Here is a 19,512-nt window from a genome sequence, read left to right on the forward strand (position 1 = left end):
CACATTACACATCCAGTCTCTCACCAGACTATGAGGCTCACGAAAGGTAGGGCCCTAGAAGTCGCAGCGCAGAGCCTGGGCGGGAGTGGAGATGGTTTGTAAAGACGTCTTAGGGAACCTGGACTTTAAACCTGGACCATTGTTTTTGTAAATTTAGCAAATGAAGCAACAGATGTGAAAACTGCCTTACTAAGTTAAAAAACAGTTTCAATTCCGACAAATGGCTGTAGGGTCCCTCCCCACCTAGAAGGCCGTGGGGTAGTAGATATGACAGGGCCAGAGGAAGCAACCCTATATGGTCCGTCCTGCTTTTCTGTTCACTAGCCATGTGCTCATGGTCATGTCGCAGGGCGCTCCTGGGTTTCCATGGCTTTCTTCCTGCATCGAGCACACAGAGCAAGAGGGAGTGGGTGCAACTTAGCACCATGAGCAGCACCTGGGTCTGACCCGACTGTCCCAAGCACGGGCTGTGAGACGCTGGGCAAGTCCGGCACTCTCATCTGTGAGAAAGTGTTAATTACAACAGTCCCCCTTCCCAGCGCTGCTGTGAAAACAAAGGGCCCATCACAAGGCGGGAGCTTGATAGATGCGGCTCTTCTTACCCAGGGTTCCAAAGGTCTTGTTGGAATCAAAAAGAATGTACTTATAGATAGAAACCTGCAACTAGGGTTGGGCGCGGTGGCTCACGCCTGTAATACCAGCACTTTGGGAGGCTGAGGCAGGTGGATCTCCTGAGGTCAGGAGTTCGAGGCCAACCTGGTCGATATGGTGAAACCCCATCTCTACTAAAAATACAAAATTAGCCAGGCATGGTGGCTCGCGCCTGTAATCCCAGGTACTCGGGAGGCTGAGGCAGGAGAATCGCTTGAACCCGGGAGGTGGAGGTTGCAGTGAGCCGAGATTGTGCCATTGCACTCCAGCCTGGGAAACAAGAGTGAAACTCAGTCTGAAAAAAAAAAAAAGGAAAGAAAAAGAAACCTGCAACTAGAACATCATAAGGCGAGCAACTGCCACTTTTTTTTTTGAGATGGAGTCTCATTCTGTCACCAGGCTGGAGTGCAGTGTTGCGATCTCAGCTCAGTGCAACCTCCAACCTCCACCTCCCGGGTTCATGCGATTCTCCTGCCTCAGCCTCCCGAGTAGCTGGGACTACAGTGTCCGCCACCACGCCCAGCTAATTTTTATATTTTTAGTAGAGATGGGGTTTTACCATGTTGGCCAGGATGGTCTCTATCTCTTGACCTCATGATCTGCCCATCTCGGCCTCCCAAAGTGCTGGGATTACAGGCATGAGCAACCATGCCCAGCTGAAACTGCCACATTTTTAAGTGAAGAATCCGACCTTCGGAACAGTCGCCATTGCTCCTAACCAATGTCACTCTCAAACACGGAGAAATGAAAACGAATGACCATTCCATAGGTCATCACCACAGAACTGGCTTTTACTAACAAAACCAAAGAACCTCAAACACTTTTTGTGGACATCAAATTCTTTCCTTCATATTTTAAAATGACATTATGCATATTTTTAAAATTTAGACACATTTTAAAGAACACAATTGTGAACACAAATCCAAGAAATGAATGATGTACTGAAGTCTGATTCAAACACTTCTCTTAAACTGACTTCTGTCAATCCTCTGTCCTGTGAAGTAAGTCCCGTTTCTCCTTTGCCTGGAAGGACCCAGCTGGAATTACTGTCACATGTGACAGACAAGAAGCAGGGGTTAATGCAGAGCCACGGAACAGCACCTCTGATGACATCTAGTGGATAAGTAGGAAGGTATCAACCCAGGTGGCTTTTAAAAAAATCTGTAAATAAAATCGCCCTCCTTTATTCCACAGATTTTTTAAATCTTTCCCTCAGTGTGTTAGAAAGACTAATAGTGTTTTTCAAACATGTATGGATGGCCTCACCTGGGGAGACACCCGCATCCTAGGCCACCTTTGTGGCTGCTCTGCAGACACCTGGCTGCACCAGCTGCCTCCTCCTCTGAAAGGGGCCGCCCTGGAGAGCACCGTGCTGGCTGTGTTGCCTACTGGCTTCCCTTGAGAAACGGGGAGGCAGGACCTCTACTGAGTGCTGTGATGTGTTGTTTTGATGTGGGTGGGGAGGATGGGAACAATGTTATTTGGGTGAGACTGGACATCGTGTGAGGTCTTCAGCAAAGCAGCTACCCTCAGCTCGTTGACGACAGCATCCTGCCTGCAGGTGTGGGCTGCTGGACTGCCTGCAAAGCCCATCAACAGGCCCTGGAGGCCAGGTAAAATAGGATCAGGATGATTTCTATTCACAGAAGTCATCAATCTAACATGAAAGAAAATAATCATGACTCAGGAGCAAGGGTGTCTGCAGCAAAGAGACTCTCCAGGCATCGTTTAGAAGCTGAATGTCACACATTTTGGATGCCAGCCCCACACATAACCACACAAGTAAAAAGGAAGCTTTTTTCCTAAACTGACATTCTTTTTTCTCTTTTCTGAGAGGTGTGGACACTGGGGCTGGGAAATGCTCAGGCTGCCCCCTGCAGACAAGGACTGGGCTGCTAAGAGAGGCCTCTTGTCTTTCATGACACAAGCCTTAGCTCACAAGATGAGAAGTACTTAGTCCCAGACCACCTGTTCCATGATGACAGAAACCCTTCTAAAAACTGAAATCTATGTGATAGAATTAATGAAGGTAGAGCTAACCCAAATTACTGCTCACATTTTTTTAAATAAAAGTCACACAAATACCATAATGCTGTTGGTTAGAACATTATGTTTCTCATATCTATAAATGAGGGCTAGTACTTTTTATCACCCAAAAGTAGACAAAAAATAGGAAATGCATTCGTTCCAAATTTAGACTTTGATAACTTTCCAAAAGGTTGAAGTAAGTTTAATTGCAGGGACATGAGTCCAGTTGAGTGTCTTTCTGTTAATCTGTAATAACCCATCTGGAACTGTATTTACTCTTCTTAGAACAGTAACTTATAATGTTGATAAATTGAGGTGGAGCCTGTTTTAGTAACATATACCTGGGTAAATGTTCTGGAACTGCCAGTGCTTAGTCACTGCTGCCTACAGTGTGGCCATCAAAGGCTTCTTGGGAAAGCTCCCTTTGGGTCCAGAAGTCTCCCCAACAAAGCTCTGGCTGCCCTGGACTCTACACAAAGCACCTGAAGCCTCTGCTGGGAATGGGGCCCTGACAGAGCTGCAATGCACCCTGAGGCTTCTCTAAAACATGAAGGTGAGTGTAAAATCCAAACAGGAAGCGTTCAACTGTGCACTCCCAAACCACCCCAGCACGCCCCTGCGAACTGCTGCTCCTGTCCGTCCTTGGAGTGGTCGCTCCCTCATTCTCATCTGGAAGGTGCCATAGAAAAGGCTGACAATGTATTATCACTAGGATAGACCCTAGATAATCTTTCTGATATACAAGATAGACACCACCTGTTCCCTCATTTGTCAATATGGAAGAAACCCCACTTTATACATTTTATACAGAAAAGTGGTCACTGCCATACATTCATGCATGGTCAGCTCTGAGCCCTCAGGAATAGAAGGGCCTTCCATTTAAAACAGCTTACACCTGGAGACAACAAACACCAAGAAACATGCAAACACTACAGAGAATCTGTATGTGAAGAAGTCATATTTTATACTGATGAAGGTGCTGTTAGAAAATGTTGATGGATGGCTTCGGTCACTCATGCTAGTCTAACAGAGGGGCCTGTGACGGTGTCTGCTTCTCTTTCAGGATTCCCAGTTGTTTCTGTGTCAGGCACTAAGCAATCTGGTGGCTTTTGGTCCAAATGGGTATTTTAGTTGTCTTTTTGCACCTTTTAATCCCTCTTCGAAGAGTCAAGTTCAAATGCTGGAAACCGTGATGTCTCTGGTCCCAGGACATCGGAGAGAAAGTGAATAGCGCCAGCCATGCCTGCAATGTAAAATGGGGAGCCTCTTAGGAATGGCATAAGGGTAGTGTCTAAAACAGTGACTTTTAATCATTTCCCTTACCAGGGGCTGCAAGCATGTGGGAAAGGTGCTGAGGACTCTAAAGATGACTTCATTAAAAACCAAAGATATCCTTATATTTAGCACCTGGCAGGTAATATAATAATACCAGTTTTCCTCACTATCTTATATTTAAAAAATTGGTTACTGGGCTTTAATCTTATATATTGAAACTTTAAGGTGGCATCACAGCATCGCTATGGAAGTTATGGATGCTGCTAATTATGATATTCCTACACATGGAGCTTCCCCTCAGGGCCTGTATATGCTCAAAGTGGCATTTTACATCTTCTTGATATTTGAAGAATGTTATTTTTAACAAACCTCAATTTGGTCAAAATCCCCACCCCAAATCACTGCAGTAATTAAGCAGTGGGTTTTCAACTAGACTCACAGCAGCATAGGAAGGGTGTGAGGTGGAGAAGGTGCTAGTAGCCCACCAAGGCCTCCAGGTCTCCTATCCCCACTCAAATCAGAACAATCCTCCCTTATAGGGTTTTTGTTTACAGTTTTTCTTTTGATGTAAAATTCACGTACAATGAAACACATAAATCCAAAGTGTACTTCTCTGGGGTTTGTAAAATGCATATACACGTGCAAACAAAACCCAATTAAGACCTGGAATATTTCCATCACCCCAGGAAGTTCCAAGTGCCCCTCTCCAGTCCCTCCCATCCCTGTGGTCCCCCCAGAGGTAACCGGCAGCCTGGTCTTGGTCCACCATGGATGAGTTCTGTCTGCTTTGGCACTCTTATGAGCATGGCCACAGTGTACAGCCCTTGTATCTGGCTCCTTCGTCAGGGTTCCTGCAATTCATTCACGTTCTGTGCATGTTCATAGCTGGCCCCTTCTTACTGCTGAACAGTACACTGCAGATTGTTTCCCCATTTTTCCTACTGAAGGTCATCTGGGGTGTTCCCAGCCTTCTCTGTAAGTTTTTGTTTAAAGAAAGGTTCCAGAAACTTATTTAAAAAATTAGAAAACCACTGACCTAGGAGTGCCCATGAGAAGTAAACAGGGACCCATAACAAGCATAGGAGTCCCTACAGCAGGCCCTGCGGGGATGAGCCTGGCTTTCCTGCTCAGGTGTGTGGGCAGCGGATCCACTGGGCGGTGCACTCCAGTAGGAGTGAGCTCCTCCAGAAGGGGTGCCAGGTGCCAGTAAGCCCTCCCAGTGGCTCCTCCAGCCGGCCAGTTTGCCACAATGGCCTGTATTGCTAGGCACATGGCTTAATAATCCCTCCGTCCCCTGACGGGAATTTGGTGAGAGTCCCCCACAGTTCTGTCTGCCAGGCACTGGCGAGGCAGAGGAGAAGGAGGTGACCTATTAACTTCCCGCCTTTAGGGAGCTGTACATCCAAAGCTTTTGACCTACGGGGGCTCTGAAGATGCTATTATCAACTTGATAAACTCCATTTAGAGTTCAGGCACTAACTCTGTTATATCTGATACAAATGCATTGCATTTTTATGATATAGAGGACTAAAACTTTTATTCTAATAAGTACTTTTTCCTTATGAGTTCTCTGAATATTAAAAAAGATCATCTTCTGCAAAAGATGAGACACATGCTCTGTTTTCTGCTCATATTTCTAAAATGTGATTTAAAAATATTACCAGTATGAAAACTAAAACAGGACATACCACTACAGACGATGCAGACAGAGGATGATAAGGAATACCAATAGCTTACACATATGAATTTCACCACATGTACACAATTAACCAATTTCCCAAAAATTACAAACTATGACAGCTCACCCAATATGAAATAGATAACTTGAACAGCCCTATAACTATTTTAAAAACTGAATTTATTTTAAAAGTCTAGAAAAATAAATCTCCAGACCTAGAAGTTTGCACTGGAGAATTCTACCACACATTTAAGTTAGATTAATACCAATTCTTCCACCAATTAACACAGTCTGTCCCAGAAAACAGAAGAGAAGACACTTCTCAACATGGTTTATTAGGTCAGTATGACCCTGATACCAAAACCAGAGAAAGACAGCACAAAACAGGAGAACTGCAGGCCAATATCCTTCATGAATGGAGATGCAAAAACCTTTACCAAAATGTCAGCAAACAGAAAGCACGCCCACACCCACATACAAATCTAACAAATATCCGGGCCTGTTTGTGGGGCTTCTGTTTGTGCTCCTGTCTTCCCTTCTCTGCGCCCGTGGTGGACTCTGGAATCCTTGTTGCTTTCACTGACTGCCTATCAGTGCTCTTCTTTTCAGAACTTTCTTCAATATTCACTCTTGCTATTTTTTCTACTTACCAATATTTCTAATTGCTAATATTATTCATATTTCTTTATATGATATTAAATATATTTAAGTAACTATTCAAACTTCCCATGAATACACCAATATTAAATACGCAACATTACAGATGAAACGCAGAGGAGTAAACTATTTCTTCCATTGCTAACAGCAAGCCTTCTATGTTCTGTCTGCATAGACACCTCACAAAAAAACCTAAGAACACTTGGAAGACATTCACAGGAGCAAAAAAAATAGGTAAGGTGAAGAGACTCAACGTAATTTTCAGCAATAAGCTACTTTGCTGACTTATTTTACAGTTTGGAAGTATTACTTGAGCCAGGTCAAATATGAACAGTGCCAGTCCACAGGGGCAGGAGAACCAATTTCACCCAAACATTTAATCTATAGCATTTTTCTCACTCTTACCTTCAAAGAGCGAATAGGGTCTGTCAGGAATGCGGCACCCGTGTGCTCCATAATCTAGACACCACTCTGCAAACTGAAAAGAAAGGGATTTCTTTTTAAGACTGGAGTTTCTACTTGGTGAAAAGGCAATAAATGAGAATGCAATGTCTTCACAGACATCAGGGAAGTGGAGCCCCAGCTGTAGGGCATTCAGTGTGGGCTCCATGGGCTACTGCACCCCCTCTTCCAGGGGTGAGGCCCAGCTAGCCTCTGCTTGCGGCTGTCTCAGCTGTAGAATGGGGTCTGCCTTACGGCTGCTGAGAAGTCTGAGGTGAAAACCGAACGGCTCAACGACACTGTTCTCCCTGGCACCTTTCTCCTGCCGCTTCAGCTGACGATTCCAGAAGCAACTCAAAACGCCTGCTCTATTCTGAACAAAAAACCCTGGCTCTAAAATGGCTCTCAGCAGCAGCTGCTGGCTCCCCCGGCCCCAGCTGGGAAACAGCTTCAGCCCTGCCTGGAGTGCCGCCTCTCACTGCAGCCCCTCCACAGCTGCTGCTGCTTGGCAGCCTCTCCACCTTCCCAGCCCCTGGCCCTCAGCCCTCCCTCTGCTCTCCTGTGAGCTCCTTGACCCTTTCTTCTTAGACCTCTTCAATGGGTGTTTCCATATCGTTTTAATAAACTTCCCTTTTGTGCCTAAGCTAACATAATTTGAAGGGTCATTTGTACACTAAGAATCATAAGTAACAAACATGAGGAGTATCAAGTTCAGCACACGTAAAAAGAAACTCACTCTGCTTTTCCCCTCCCAATCTGCTCACTCTTAGCTTGTTTGATGGCCCATCTACCCAGTTTTCCGAGTCAGACAACAGAAAGACATTCAGATATTTCCATCCTCTCCACATTTAAAAACATGCGTTAAATTCTATGGGCTTTACATCATAGGTGTTTCTAAATGTCTCATTTTTTATCCCAACCTGTGCTTTGGTTTATGACTCAACATTTCTTGCATTAATTACTAAACCGCTATTTGGGGAAACCCAAGCCCGCCTCATTCTTCCTACTGGGACTACAGCAATCTTTCTAAAAGAGGAGTCTGAACATGGATTCCAAACCCTTCCATGAGCCCCCATCTTCCAAATCAGTATCCAGTGCTAGCTGATTATTAAAATTACTGGGGGAGCTTGAAAAATATTAGTGCTGAGGCTTCCTCATTTAACTGGTCTAGAGTGAGGTCCAGGCATGATTTGAAAGCTTCCCAGTGGTACAAGGTTGAGAACTACTGGCTACAGGGAAGGACTAACTTTCTCTGGCCCCTACCCACCTGTCTTTTACCTTTTGCCACACGTTTCCTTCCCTTTGCATCCCAAAGGCTTACACAGTCAGGAACACACTGAACTGGTTCGTGCTCTGCAGCTCTGCCCAAGCTATTCTCCTTATCAGAACTGCATTCCACCTCTGTAGGCCACCCCTGCCTGGCCCACCTGAAAAACCCCTCATCTTTAAAAAACCCGGCTGCGTCTCAACCCTCCTGCGGTCTTCTCGCATTGCCCATATTTGCATAATCATCTACCATCATCAAATCATCAAGGCTGGCCCAGGCCTGCGGAATCTGGCTGCTCCCCGCTCGCTGGCTCCTGTTCTGCCCCATCCCCCGTGCTCCAGCCACAGTGTAGTTCACACAGGCCCTGGGTGCTCACACCTCCGGGCCTTTGGAACAGCAGTTTCTTCTCCTTTTCGCGTCTTTCCTCATCCCCCTTTGCTTAATTTCGACCTGTCCCTCAGGTCTTGGCTGAGACATCCCTTGCTGACCTGCCATGCCAAGTTGGGCCCTGCCCTCTTTGCTTCCACAGCCCCCTGCATGCTTCCATCAGTGGGGGAGCCACAGATGTGTGTGCATTTTCCGGCGCACCCAACAAGGTGGGGCCCATTCCACTGGGGTTGAGAAGTCTTCATAAAGTAACAGATGTTCAAAAAGTATAAAGAACATATCAGCCGCAATGCCTCCATCTAACAAGGGTCACTGTACACACTTTAGTGTATTTTCTTCCAATCTTTTTTCTGTGTGCACACAACTACATTTTGTGAAATGTGTACATAATAAAAATACCAGCAAACATTTGCTGAGTCTTGCTCTGTGCCATTTATCTTCACATGTCCAGTGCACGTTTACTGAGTTTCTACTCGGTGCTATACACTGCTCCAAGTACTAGTATAGAATAGTGACCCAGACAAACAAGATCAAGAAGCTTATGTTCTACCAGCCTACACATTCAAGAAACAAGCCAAAACATACAATGAGCAACTGAGTGATCATCCACTTGGGGGGTCTCAAAGATCCCTCCAAGAATGTCACAATTCAGATCAGCATGGCAAGGAGCTGAAGGAAGAATGCTCCTGAAGGGAACAGTTAACGACAGGTCCAGCGGAAACAAGAGTGACACACTTCTTAGAGAGGGCAGCATGGCTGTATTATGGCGGGCTAGAGGGCAGGGTAAGGTGAGGAGACGGGGTGTAGACACAGAGAGGGGCCAAGGTGCGCAGGGCTCTGTCAAACCAGCGGAGGAGCACAGGCTCCATCTGCAGTCAATGGGAAGCCGCTGGAGGGTTTTGGCAGGACGATTACAAACAATCTGCACATTAGCTCAGTTCTGCTTGAAACATCCTTAGGAGGTGGATAGTATTTTTTTTCTGTCTGTACAAATGAGGAAACTGAGGCTTGAAGAAGAGACATATCCAAACTCATAAAGCCAATAAATGGCACAGGTGGTAATTCTCATCAGGTAGTGACTCCAGGACACATATTCTTCAGAAGCCATTGACATTTGTCCTCCCCATTCTATAGACAGGGACACTGTGGCCCAGAGAAACCACAGACAAGCTGTGCCAGAAGAAAAAGAGGAAGCTACAGAATTGGGAGAAACAGGTTAAAAGAAGGAACAGGAGTTGTACTTCTGGACTCTGGATTCTGTGCACACCCGGGGTTGTTCAGAAGCAGTTCCAACAGAGCCACCCTCACCTTGCAAGCTCGGTAGAGGTACTTCTTATCTTGCGTGAGACGGTAAAGGGACAGGAAGGAGTAGCCGTTGCCAGCAGTCCCATGGCATATCCCGTAGCCCTTCCGCAGCAAACCTCGCTGCCAAATCACATCGCTACACTCCATGGCCTCTTTCAAGTACTTCTCCTCCTTAAAGACCTGGGCAAATTAAAAACAAAGCAGTGTTAAAAAGACGGTTTCAACGACGAGTTGGCAAAATACTTTCCCTTTCTGGTTAGAATATGGCATGTTATTAGGAAAACTGAAATGGCACTGGGGGTGAAAAACAGACAAACAACAAAAAAACACACCAGCAACACCGTACGTAGACTCTCAAAATCTCAATCCATTAGCCCAGCGGTCTCCAGCCTTTTTGGCACCAGTGACTGGTTTTGTGGAACCATTTTTCAATGGCCAGGAAGGTGAGTGGGGGATGGTTTCGGGATGAAACTGTTCCACCTCAGATCATCAGGCATTAGTTAGATTCTCATAAGGAGTGCGCAACCTAGATCCTTTGCATAAGCAGTTCACGATACGGTTCGCTCTCCTGAGAGAATTTAACGTGGCCGCTGATCTGACAGGTGGCAGAGCTCAGACAGTAATGCAAGTGATGGGAAGCGACTGTAAATACAGTTGAAGCTTCGCTTGCTCGCTGCCACTCACCTCCTGCTGTGCAGCCCAGTCCCTAACAGGCCACGGACCAGTACCAATTCACAGCCTGGGGGGCTGGAGACCCCTGCATTAGCCTATTCCCCTTGTCCTCCTTCTGTTTCACGGTTTTACTAAAGTAATGCTAAAATTTAGTTTTTAAAATTAAAATTAAAGCTGCCATATCCTTTTGGTAAGATGTTTTCCTTGTTTCTTGGCACATACATCCCATAGCTCTAAAACTTCTGCTCTTGTAGAAGGCAATCGAGAGAGTGAGGCCCTGTTAGCAGGGCAAGAGTGTCCAACACACTGGTCAGTACACATCAACAGGACCCGAGGACCCTGCACCACCAGGCTAGCAAGATCCATCTTCACCACCCATCCCAAGGAAGCTGGCACAAAGCTTTCTGGGGTCCAGGAGCAAGCACCACCTCCCTGAGTTGTTTATATGGTCAGCTGCAGAGACAAGCAAGCTCAGTGAAGGCAAGAGATGGCAAGAAGCAGCTGTGGGTTTTCACTTCCTGAGATTCCCTTGTACATTTTCTTCTTTCTCCTCACATGCCATGTACTGTTTTCCTGATCCTTTTCTCAGCGTCTGTTCTTAGTTATCCCTACGTGCTAAACTCATCCCATTCCAGTGCAAATGGGTTTTGGACAATGAATCAGAGGCACAAAGGTCATCACTACTTGGGTAGCAGGTCAGGTCCCTCTACTTGTGACTCATGAGCTGGACACTCAGCCGAGAAGGGTTCTGAGGCCTCAGGAAAAAGGCGGAGATTGGGGGGCAGGGCACGAACTGCGACCAGTGTCTACAGAGGGCAGAGCAGGAAACAGAGGCACAGCAAATCACCAGGGAGATTAAATGTTCCCAAAGTTAGGCTGTTAGGGAATCAGAAGCAGGACACCCTCTATCAGTCACAAAGGCAGCTAAGATGTGGGCTCTGGGGTCAGACAGCCTGAGCTGAGTCCCTACTGTCACCTTTTAACTGTGTGACTTTGGGTAAGTCACTGAAAGTCTATGTCTTAGTTTTCTCAACTATAAAGGGATGACATTCCTTCACCTCAGTGGCTTGCTATGAAGATTAAAATGTGATCACATCCATGGAGCTCCTGGAACAGTGCCTGGCACATGGGAAGTGCTAGCTATTTCCTGGCTATGATTAACCATTACTCTTTCTACCGTATTGTGCCGGCACACATACTTCATCCTCATCCTGTCACTTGCATCTTAAGCCTCTGAAAATGAACTGTAAAAGAAAACATGTTTTCCCATCCTAAGGAAATATTTGGTCAAAGCTAATGGGTGAGAAGATATTGTTTGAGAGGCTGTGTTCTGAAATCACAGACGCCAGCCCTAAAGTGAGCCAGAGCTGCCCCTGCTGGTGGGAGCCTGGCGAGTGAGGGTCCACAGGGAAACCGAACAGGGTTCCTTCGTGCCGTCCCTGCGCCTACGAGGCTGAGGCTGCTAGAGCCATGCCCACAATGCAGCCTGCACTGCTGCTTCTCAGCACCAGCAGCCTACCATGTCTGCTCCTGCCACCACATACACTCATGCTCTAAGCAAACAGCTACTTCTAACAGCGAGACATCCAACAATTCAGAACTACAGAAAAAAGCTCCTGGACTTAATCACAGATACATCTTCTCCACACTGTATTACAGCAATCATACATGGGCTACAAAATCCATGTACTTATCCACATTACCTCTCCCAAATGGTAAGTTTCCCTGGGCAGTACAGGACAAAAAGTGTGGAAAGACAGCACAATGCAAAGGAAAACCCGAGGGCTCTGGAGTCAGTCAGAGGCAGGGCTAGAGTCCCTGTTCCACCATGGCAGACTGTGACTCCAGGCCAGCTGCTGCACCCGACCTGGGCCTGTGCGCCCATGCTACAAAACGGATGGATCCCAAGATGACCCAAACGTCAGAAATAGGGACAAGGGTTTTAGGCAGTTATTAGAAATATCTTCAAAGATGAAAAGGGAACTATACTCATCATCAGCGAACCCTCAGAAGAGAAAGGGAGAATAAGACAGAAACAAAGGGATATTCTGGACCTAGAAAAACATCAATAGGTAAAATTACACAACTCGCTGGGTGGGTTTAAGAGCAGGCTGGACATAACAGAAGAAATCATGAATGAATACAAAACCAGGGAAACAGCAATCATCTGACCCGAATTACAGAGAATGAGAAATCTGGAAAACAAAAGCCTCAGGAACCTGCAGGAAAAGAGCGGCCAGTCACCCAGTGTACTAAAAGATACACATTTACAAGTTCAAGTTCAAAGGATCTTAAGCACGATAAATACAAATACATCTAGGCATGTAACAGTTAAACCATTGAAAACCAAAAATTAAGAGGAAACCGTGAAAGCCTCTAGAGAAAAAGCACATGTTCCATACAAGAGAACAGTGCAAAAAATGACTTCGAAAGAACAGAGGTGGATGACGACGGAACACTGCCTTTAAAGCACCGAAAAGAAAAAAAAGTCAACCTAGAATTCCACACCCAGCAAAAATGTATTTAAGAATAAAGGTGAAAATAAAAACAAATTTAAGACAAATGAAAATCAATTTGTTGTCACCAAACCTATGCTAAGTAAAATTCTACAGGATGAAAGAAATAATACCAGATAGAAATCAGGATCTTCAGGAAGAAACAAAGACCACTAAAAATGGGAAATACATAAATAAATATCAAAACTATCTTTTTTGCTTGTATCAATTAAAATAAAATATGCAGAGCTATTTAAAGAAAAATTTCTGGCCAGCCCCTATGTAGCTCACACCTTTAATCCCAGCACTTTAGGAGGCTGAAGCAGAAGGATCACTTGAGCCCAGGAGTTCCAGACTAGCCTGCGCAACATAGTGAGGACCCTGTCCTCTTCAAAAACAATTTTTTAAATTAAAAATAAAGTAAAAATTCTAACATTATATTAGTGGTTTACAACATTCATAGACTTTATAAATATGGCAGATAGAGTGCAAAGCTCTGGAGTAAGCAGAACCACCTGCCTATGAGTTTCTTACAGTTTATGTGAAGTGGCTCAGTGTTAACTCTAAGGAGATTATGAAAAGCTAAGGATATATATTGCAACCCCTATAGCATTAGTAAAAAAAATATGCAAATAGATACAGTTAAAGAGTTAACAGAGACCCAGGCACGGTGGTGCTCACACCTGTAATCCCAGCACTTAGGGAGGCTGAGGCTGGCGGATTACCTGAGGTCAGGAGTTTGAGACCAGCCTGGCCAACACGGTGAAACCCCTGGCCAACACGGAGAAACCCCGTCTCTACTAAAAATACAAAAATTAACCAGCTGGGCATGGTGGCACGTGCCTGTAGTCCCAGCTACTCAGGAGGCTGAGGCAGGAGAATCGCTTGAACCCAGGAGGCGGAGGTTGCAGTGAGCTGAGATTGCACCACTGCACTCCAGCCTGGGTGACAAAGCGAGACTCCATCTCAAAAAAAAAAAAAAAGAGTCAAGAGAAAAATTAAAAGAGAATCCTGAAAAATTTCCAACTAATCTCTCTACCTCCCTGAAAAAAAAAAAAAAAAAAAAAAAAGGCAGGAAAGAAAAAATAGAGGGAGGAAACACACAAAATGTAATTTAAAAAAATTTAAAATGGCAGCGCTGAATCCAACCACATCAATAATTACATTAAATATATATGAACTAATTCCAATTAAAACACTGAGATTATTAGACTAGCTATAACACAAGTCCCATACAGGTTGAAAGCAAAAAGATGTGTCATGCAAACAGTAATTATAAAATGCTGGAGCAGCTGCATTAATATCAGACAAAGTAGATTTCAAGATAAAGAATATTACCAGAGATAAAAGGAACATTCCATGATGATAAAAGAGTCAATTCATTAGGAAAACATAACCATCATAAACATGTATTAGAACAGAGCCTCAAAATACATGAAGCAAACACTAAGAAAATTAAAGAGAAGAAAATAAACAGTTGGGAGACTGTAAAACTCCTCCTCCCATGACTGAGTAAACAAACAGCCGAAACAAATACGTAAGGCAAATCCGTGAGGATCAGCACACTACAAGCCCACACAGTCTGATCTGTAAACGAAGTTCCCTGGAGTGTGGTCATGACGGTTCATTCACACACTGGCTGTGGCTGCTTTTGTGCTACAATGATAGAACTGAGTGGTTGCAGAAATTGCATGGACCACAAGCCTAAAATATTTACTATCTGGTTCATTACAGGAAGTTCGCTGACCTCTGTAATTGAAGATCTGAACAATACATCCAACCACTGGCCTAACTGACATTTCTAGCACACTATGCCTGACAACTAGACCATTCAAATGCACGTGGGACATTCATCAAGACAGACTAAATACTGGGCCATAAAATACATCTAAGTAAATTTTAAAATGTTAAATCGTACATAATATGTTCTGTAACAACAATGGAATTAAATCAGAAATCGATGAAAATATCCACACAATTCTCAAATATCTGAAAAATACACAACCCACTTCTAAATAACCCATGAATCAAAAGAGAAATCATAAGGGTAATTAGGGAATATCTAAAACTAAATGAAAATGAAAACAAGACATAAAATATTTGGGAACAGAGCTAAAATAGTGCTTAGAGGAAAATGTAAAGCTTTAAATGCTTGTATTAGAAAAAAAGAAAGGTACGAAACCTAAGATTCCACTTTAAAAAGTTAGAAAAGAGCAAAGTAAATCTAAAGTCCATAGAAAGAAATTTTATTTATTTATTTTTATTTTTTATTTTTTTTTGAGACAGGGTCTTACTCTGTTGCCTAGGCTAGAGTGCAGTGGCACCACCATGCCCAGATAATTTTGGATTTTTTGTAGAGATGAGGTCTCACTATGTTGCCCAGGTTGGTCTTGAACTTGTGGCCTTAAGCTATCCTCCATCTTGGCCTCCAAAAGTGCTGGAATTATAGAAGTGAGCCACTGGGCCCAGAACCATTGAAGGAAGTTTTAAAAAGAAAAGAAGAAAAATCAATGAAATAGAAAATAGATAAAGCTAAAATTTATGTTTATTTCTTTGAAAGATCAATACAACTTTGATAAAGCTGCTATCTAGACTGATGAAAGAGAGAGAGAGAAAACATAAATTACTAATATCAAGAATAAAAGAGAGACCAGAGTGGTGGCTCACACCTGTAATCCCAGCACTTTGGGAGGCCGAAGCAGGCGGATCACCTGAGGTCACGAGTTCGAGACCAGCCTGGCCTACATGGTGAAACCCTGTCTCTACTAAAAACACAAAAATTAGTCAGGCGTGGTACCTCGTGTCTGTAATCGCGACTACATGGAAGGCTGCAGCAGGAGAATTGCTTGAACCCGGGAGGCAGAGGTTGCAGTGAGCCAAGATCGTGCCACTGCACTCCAGCCTGGGAGAAACAGCGAGATTCTATCTCAAAAAAAAAAAAAAAAAAAGGAAAAGAAAAAAGAATAAAAGAGAAACTATCACTTTAGACCTTACTAAACATTAAAAAAATGAGATATGAATAACATTATGCCAATAAATTTGACAACTTAGATAAAATGAGAAAACATATTGAAAACCACAATTAACAAAACTGATACAAAATGATTCTATTAATGAAATTGAATTCATAATAAAAAATTTTCCCACAAATATTTAAGCAAGTAATAACACCAATTGTACACAAAATCTTTCTGAAAATAAGAGAAAACACTTTCCAACTCATGTACGTGACCAGCATAATCCTGATACCTGATTCCTAATAAAAACAAAGATTTTATAGAAAAAGAAAGTATGTACTAAGAAACATAAAAATCTTTAACAAAATATTAGCAAACCAAATCTAGCAATATTAATAAAAAGAAAAGGATAAAAATCATGTCCAAGTGAGGTTTATACTAGGAATGCAAGGTCGACTCAACCTTTAAAAACCAATCAATGTAAAATCACCATATTAATAAAACAAAAGAGGAAAACCATAGGAGCATTTGAATAAATCCAGGAAAAAAAAATGACAAAATTCAACATCCCTTCATGATAACCAGTAATAAAAGGAAACTTCTTCAATCTGATAAAAGCCATCTAAGAAAAACAGTTAAAAGTATATTTGATGGGGAAATATTTAATATTTTTTCTATGATTGTGAATAAAGCAAAGATGTCCACTCTGACCACTTCTATTCAATATTATACTATAGATCCTGACCAATGTAATAAAAGAGGTAAAGGAAATAAAAGGCACAGAGGTTGGAAAGGAAGATGAAAACTCACAGATACAATATGTGTACACAGAAAATCCTAAGTAATGTATAAAAAGCTACTAGAACTGATACGTGAATTTAGCACAGAATATAAAGTCAATATACAAAAAGCAGTTGTGGCCAGTTACAGTGGCTCAAGCCTGTAATCCCAGCACTTTGGGAGGCTGAGGTGGGTAGGTCCCTTGAACTTGGGAGTTTGAGACCAGCCTGGTCAATATGGCGAAACCCCATCTCTACAAAAAAATACAAAAATTAGCCAGGCATGGTGGTGCATGCCTGTAATCCCAGCTACTCAGCTAAGTCAGGAGGATATCTTGAGCCTGGGAGGTAGAGGCTGCAGTGAGCCGTGATCACACCACTGCACTTCAGCCTGGGTAACAGAGTGAGACTCTATGTCTCCAAAAAAAAAAAAAACACAATTGTATTTCTATATACTGGCAATACATAATTGGAAAATGTAAATAAATAACATATCTAGGAATAAATTTAACAAAAGATGTGTAAGACCTGTGCAGCAAAAACTATAAAGCACTACTGACAGAAATGAAAGAAAATATAAATGGAGAGATATACCACATTTGCGAGCAGAAGGACTCAACATTATTAAGATGTCAGTTCTGACCAGGCACAGTGGCTCATGCCTGTAATCCTAGAACTCTGGGAGGCCAAGGTGGGCAGATCACTTGAGCTCAGGAGTGCGAGACCAGCCTGGCCAACATGGTGAAGCCCCCGTCTCTACTAAAAATACAAAAACTAGCCGGGTATGGTGGTGGGCACCTGTAATCCCAGCTACTCAGGAGGCTGAGGCAGAAGAATTGCTTGAACCTGGGAGGCGGAGGTTGCAGTGAGCCGAGATCACACCTACTCCAGCCTGGGCGACCAAGCAAGACTCCCATCTCAAAAAAAAAGATGTCAGTTAGTTCTACCCAAGTGGATCTAGAGATTCAATGATTCAATGCACTCTGACTCATAACTCCAATAGGCTCCATTTTTAGAAGCTGACAAATGGACTCTAAAACTTATATGAAAATACAAAGGACTTGGAATATTCAAAGTGATTCTGAAAAAGAACAAAGTGAGGTCTTAAGTTACCCGATCTCAAAACTTACAATAAATGCAGAATAAGAAAAACAACATGGTAATATCATGTAGGTAAACAGGCCAAAGTAACTGAATAGAGTCCAGAAATAGACCCAGGCTTATTAGGTCATTTGATTTTTGATAGAGGAACCAAAATCAATCAAATGGGAAAAATAAATGTCTTTTCCACAAAAGGTATGGGAACAATCAGATATCCCTATGGTTAAAAAAAAACACCTCAGGCTGGGCATGGTAGCTCACGCCTGTAATCCCAGCACTTTGGGAGGCCAAGGTGGGTGGATCATGAGGTTAGGAGACCGAGACCATCCTGGCTAACACGGTGAAACCCCATCTCTACTAAAAATATAAAAAATTAGCCAGGCGTGGTGGCGGGCGCCTGTAGTCCCAGCTACTCGGGAGGCTGAAGCAGGACAATGGTGTGAACCTGGGAGGCGGAGCTTGTAGTGAGCAGAGATCGTGCCACTGCACTCCAGCCTGGGCGACAGAGTGAGACTCTGTCTCAAAAAAAAAAACAAAAAAACCAAAAAAAACACCTCGTTTGTTACCTCATGTAATATACAAAACTTAATTTGAGATAAATCACAGGCCTAAAGGTAAAATCTAAAACAATAAAGATTAAAGGAGAGTATTACCTATATAACCTGAGGGTAGATAAGGTTTCTTAGACAAAACACAGACAGTAATTATCATAAAAAGAAAACACTGAAAAATAGATTTTATCAAAATTTAAAACTCTATTTTAGTCAAAAGATACCATAAAGAATATGATTAGGCAAACTACAGACAGGGAGAAATTATTTGTATGATATATATCTGACAGAGGGACTTTAAGCAGAACATATAAAGAATTCTTCCAAAAATAGCAAAAAGACAAAAATAAAATAAAATAAAACAATGTAGGTAAAACATACGAAGAGACAGGCTGGGCACAGTGGCTCACACCTATAATTCCAGCACTTTGGGAGACCAAGACAGGAAGATTGCTTGAGTCTAGGAGTTGGAAACCAGACTGGGCAAAAAACAAGACCCCTACAAAAATAAAAAGATTTAGCCAGGTGTGGTGGCACGTGCCTGTAGTCCCCAGCTACTTGGGAGGTTGAAGTGGGAGGATCACCTGAGCCCTGAAGGTTGACGCTACAGTGAGCCAAGATCCACCACTGCACTCCAGCCCGGGTGACAGTGCAAGACCCTGTCTCAAAAAATAATAAGAAGAAGAAGATATGAAGAGACAGTCAACAAAGGAAGATACACAATTGGCCCATGAGCACATGCAACATTAATCAACCCTGGTCAATCAGGAAGATACAAATAAAACCACAATGAAACACCCACCAAAATAATTAAAATTAAAAAGACTTTCAACACCAAGTGTTGGCAGATGCAGAATAACCAGAACTTGTGGAAAAAGTGGCAATTTCTAAAACTAAACATACACTTACCCTCCGATCCAGTAATTCTACTCCTAAATATTAACCCAAAAGAAATGAAGACATGTGTCTCTAGACAGACCTGTGCAAGAATGTTCATAGCAGCTTGTTCCTAATAGCCAAAACCTGGAAACCGATGAAAAATAATGATAAACTGGCCGGACACAGTGGCTCATGCCCGTAATCCCAGCAGTTTTGGAGGCCAAGGCAGGCAGATCACCTAAGGTCAGGAGTTCAAGACCAGCCTGGGCAACATGGTGAAACCCCATCTCTACTAAAAATACAAAAAATTAGCTGGGCATGGTGACGTGTGCCTGTAATCCCAGCTACCTGGGAGGCTGACACACAAGAACCACCTGAACCCAGGAGGC

The 19,512-nt window shown here is 43.3% G+C and overlaps 1 protein-coding gene across 1 annotated transcript in view; it reads right to left on the bottom strand.

Annotated features, from left to right (window-relative positions):
* Nucleotides 1-1,417: 1,417 nt before the first annotated feature.
* The window catches only part of LANCL2 (LanC like glutathione S-transferase 2), a 65,869-nt gene continuing 47,774 nt past the window's right edge, over nt 1,418-19,512 (bottom strand). The window contains exons 7-9 of the mRNA XM_054495357.2: nt 9,693-9,869; nt 6,695-6,767; nt 1,418-3,922 (exon numbers count right to left, since the gene is read on the bottom strand). Of these exons, the coding sequence (XP_054351332.1) occupies nt 3,828-3,922; nt 6,695-6,767; nt 9,693-9,869 (345 nt within the window). The 3' untranslated portion in view covers nt 1,418-3,827. The remainder of the gene's footprint in view (nt 3,923-6,694; nt 6,768-9,692; nt 9,870-19,512) is intronic.

The sequence above is a fragment of the Pongo pygmaeus genome, chromosome 6 (assembly GCF_028885625.2).
Source record: "Pongo pygmaeus isolate AG05252 chromosome 6, NHGRI_mPonPyg2-v2.0_pri, whole genome shotgun sequence".
Lineage (NCBI taxonomy): Eukaryota > Metazoa > Chordata > Mammalia > Primates > Hominidae > Pongo > Pongo pygmaeus.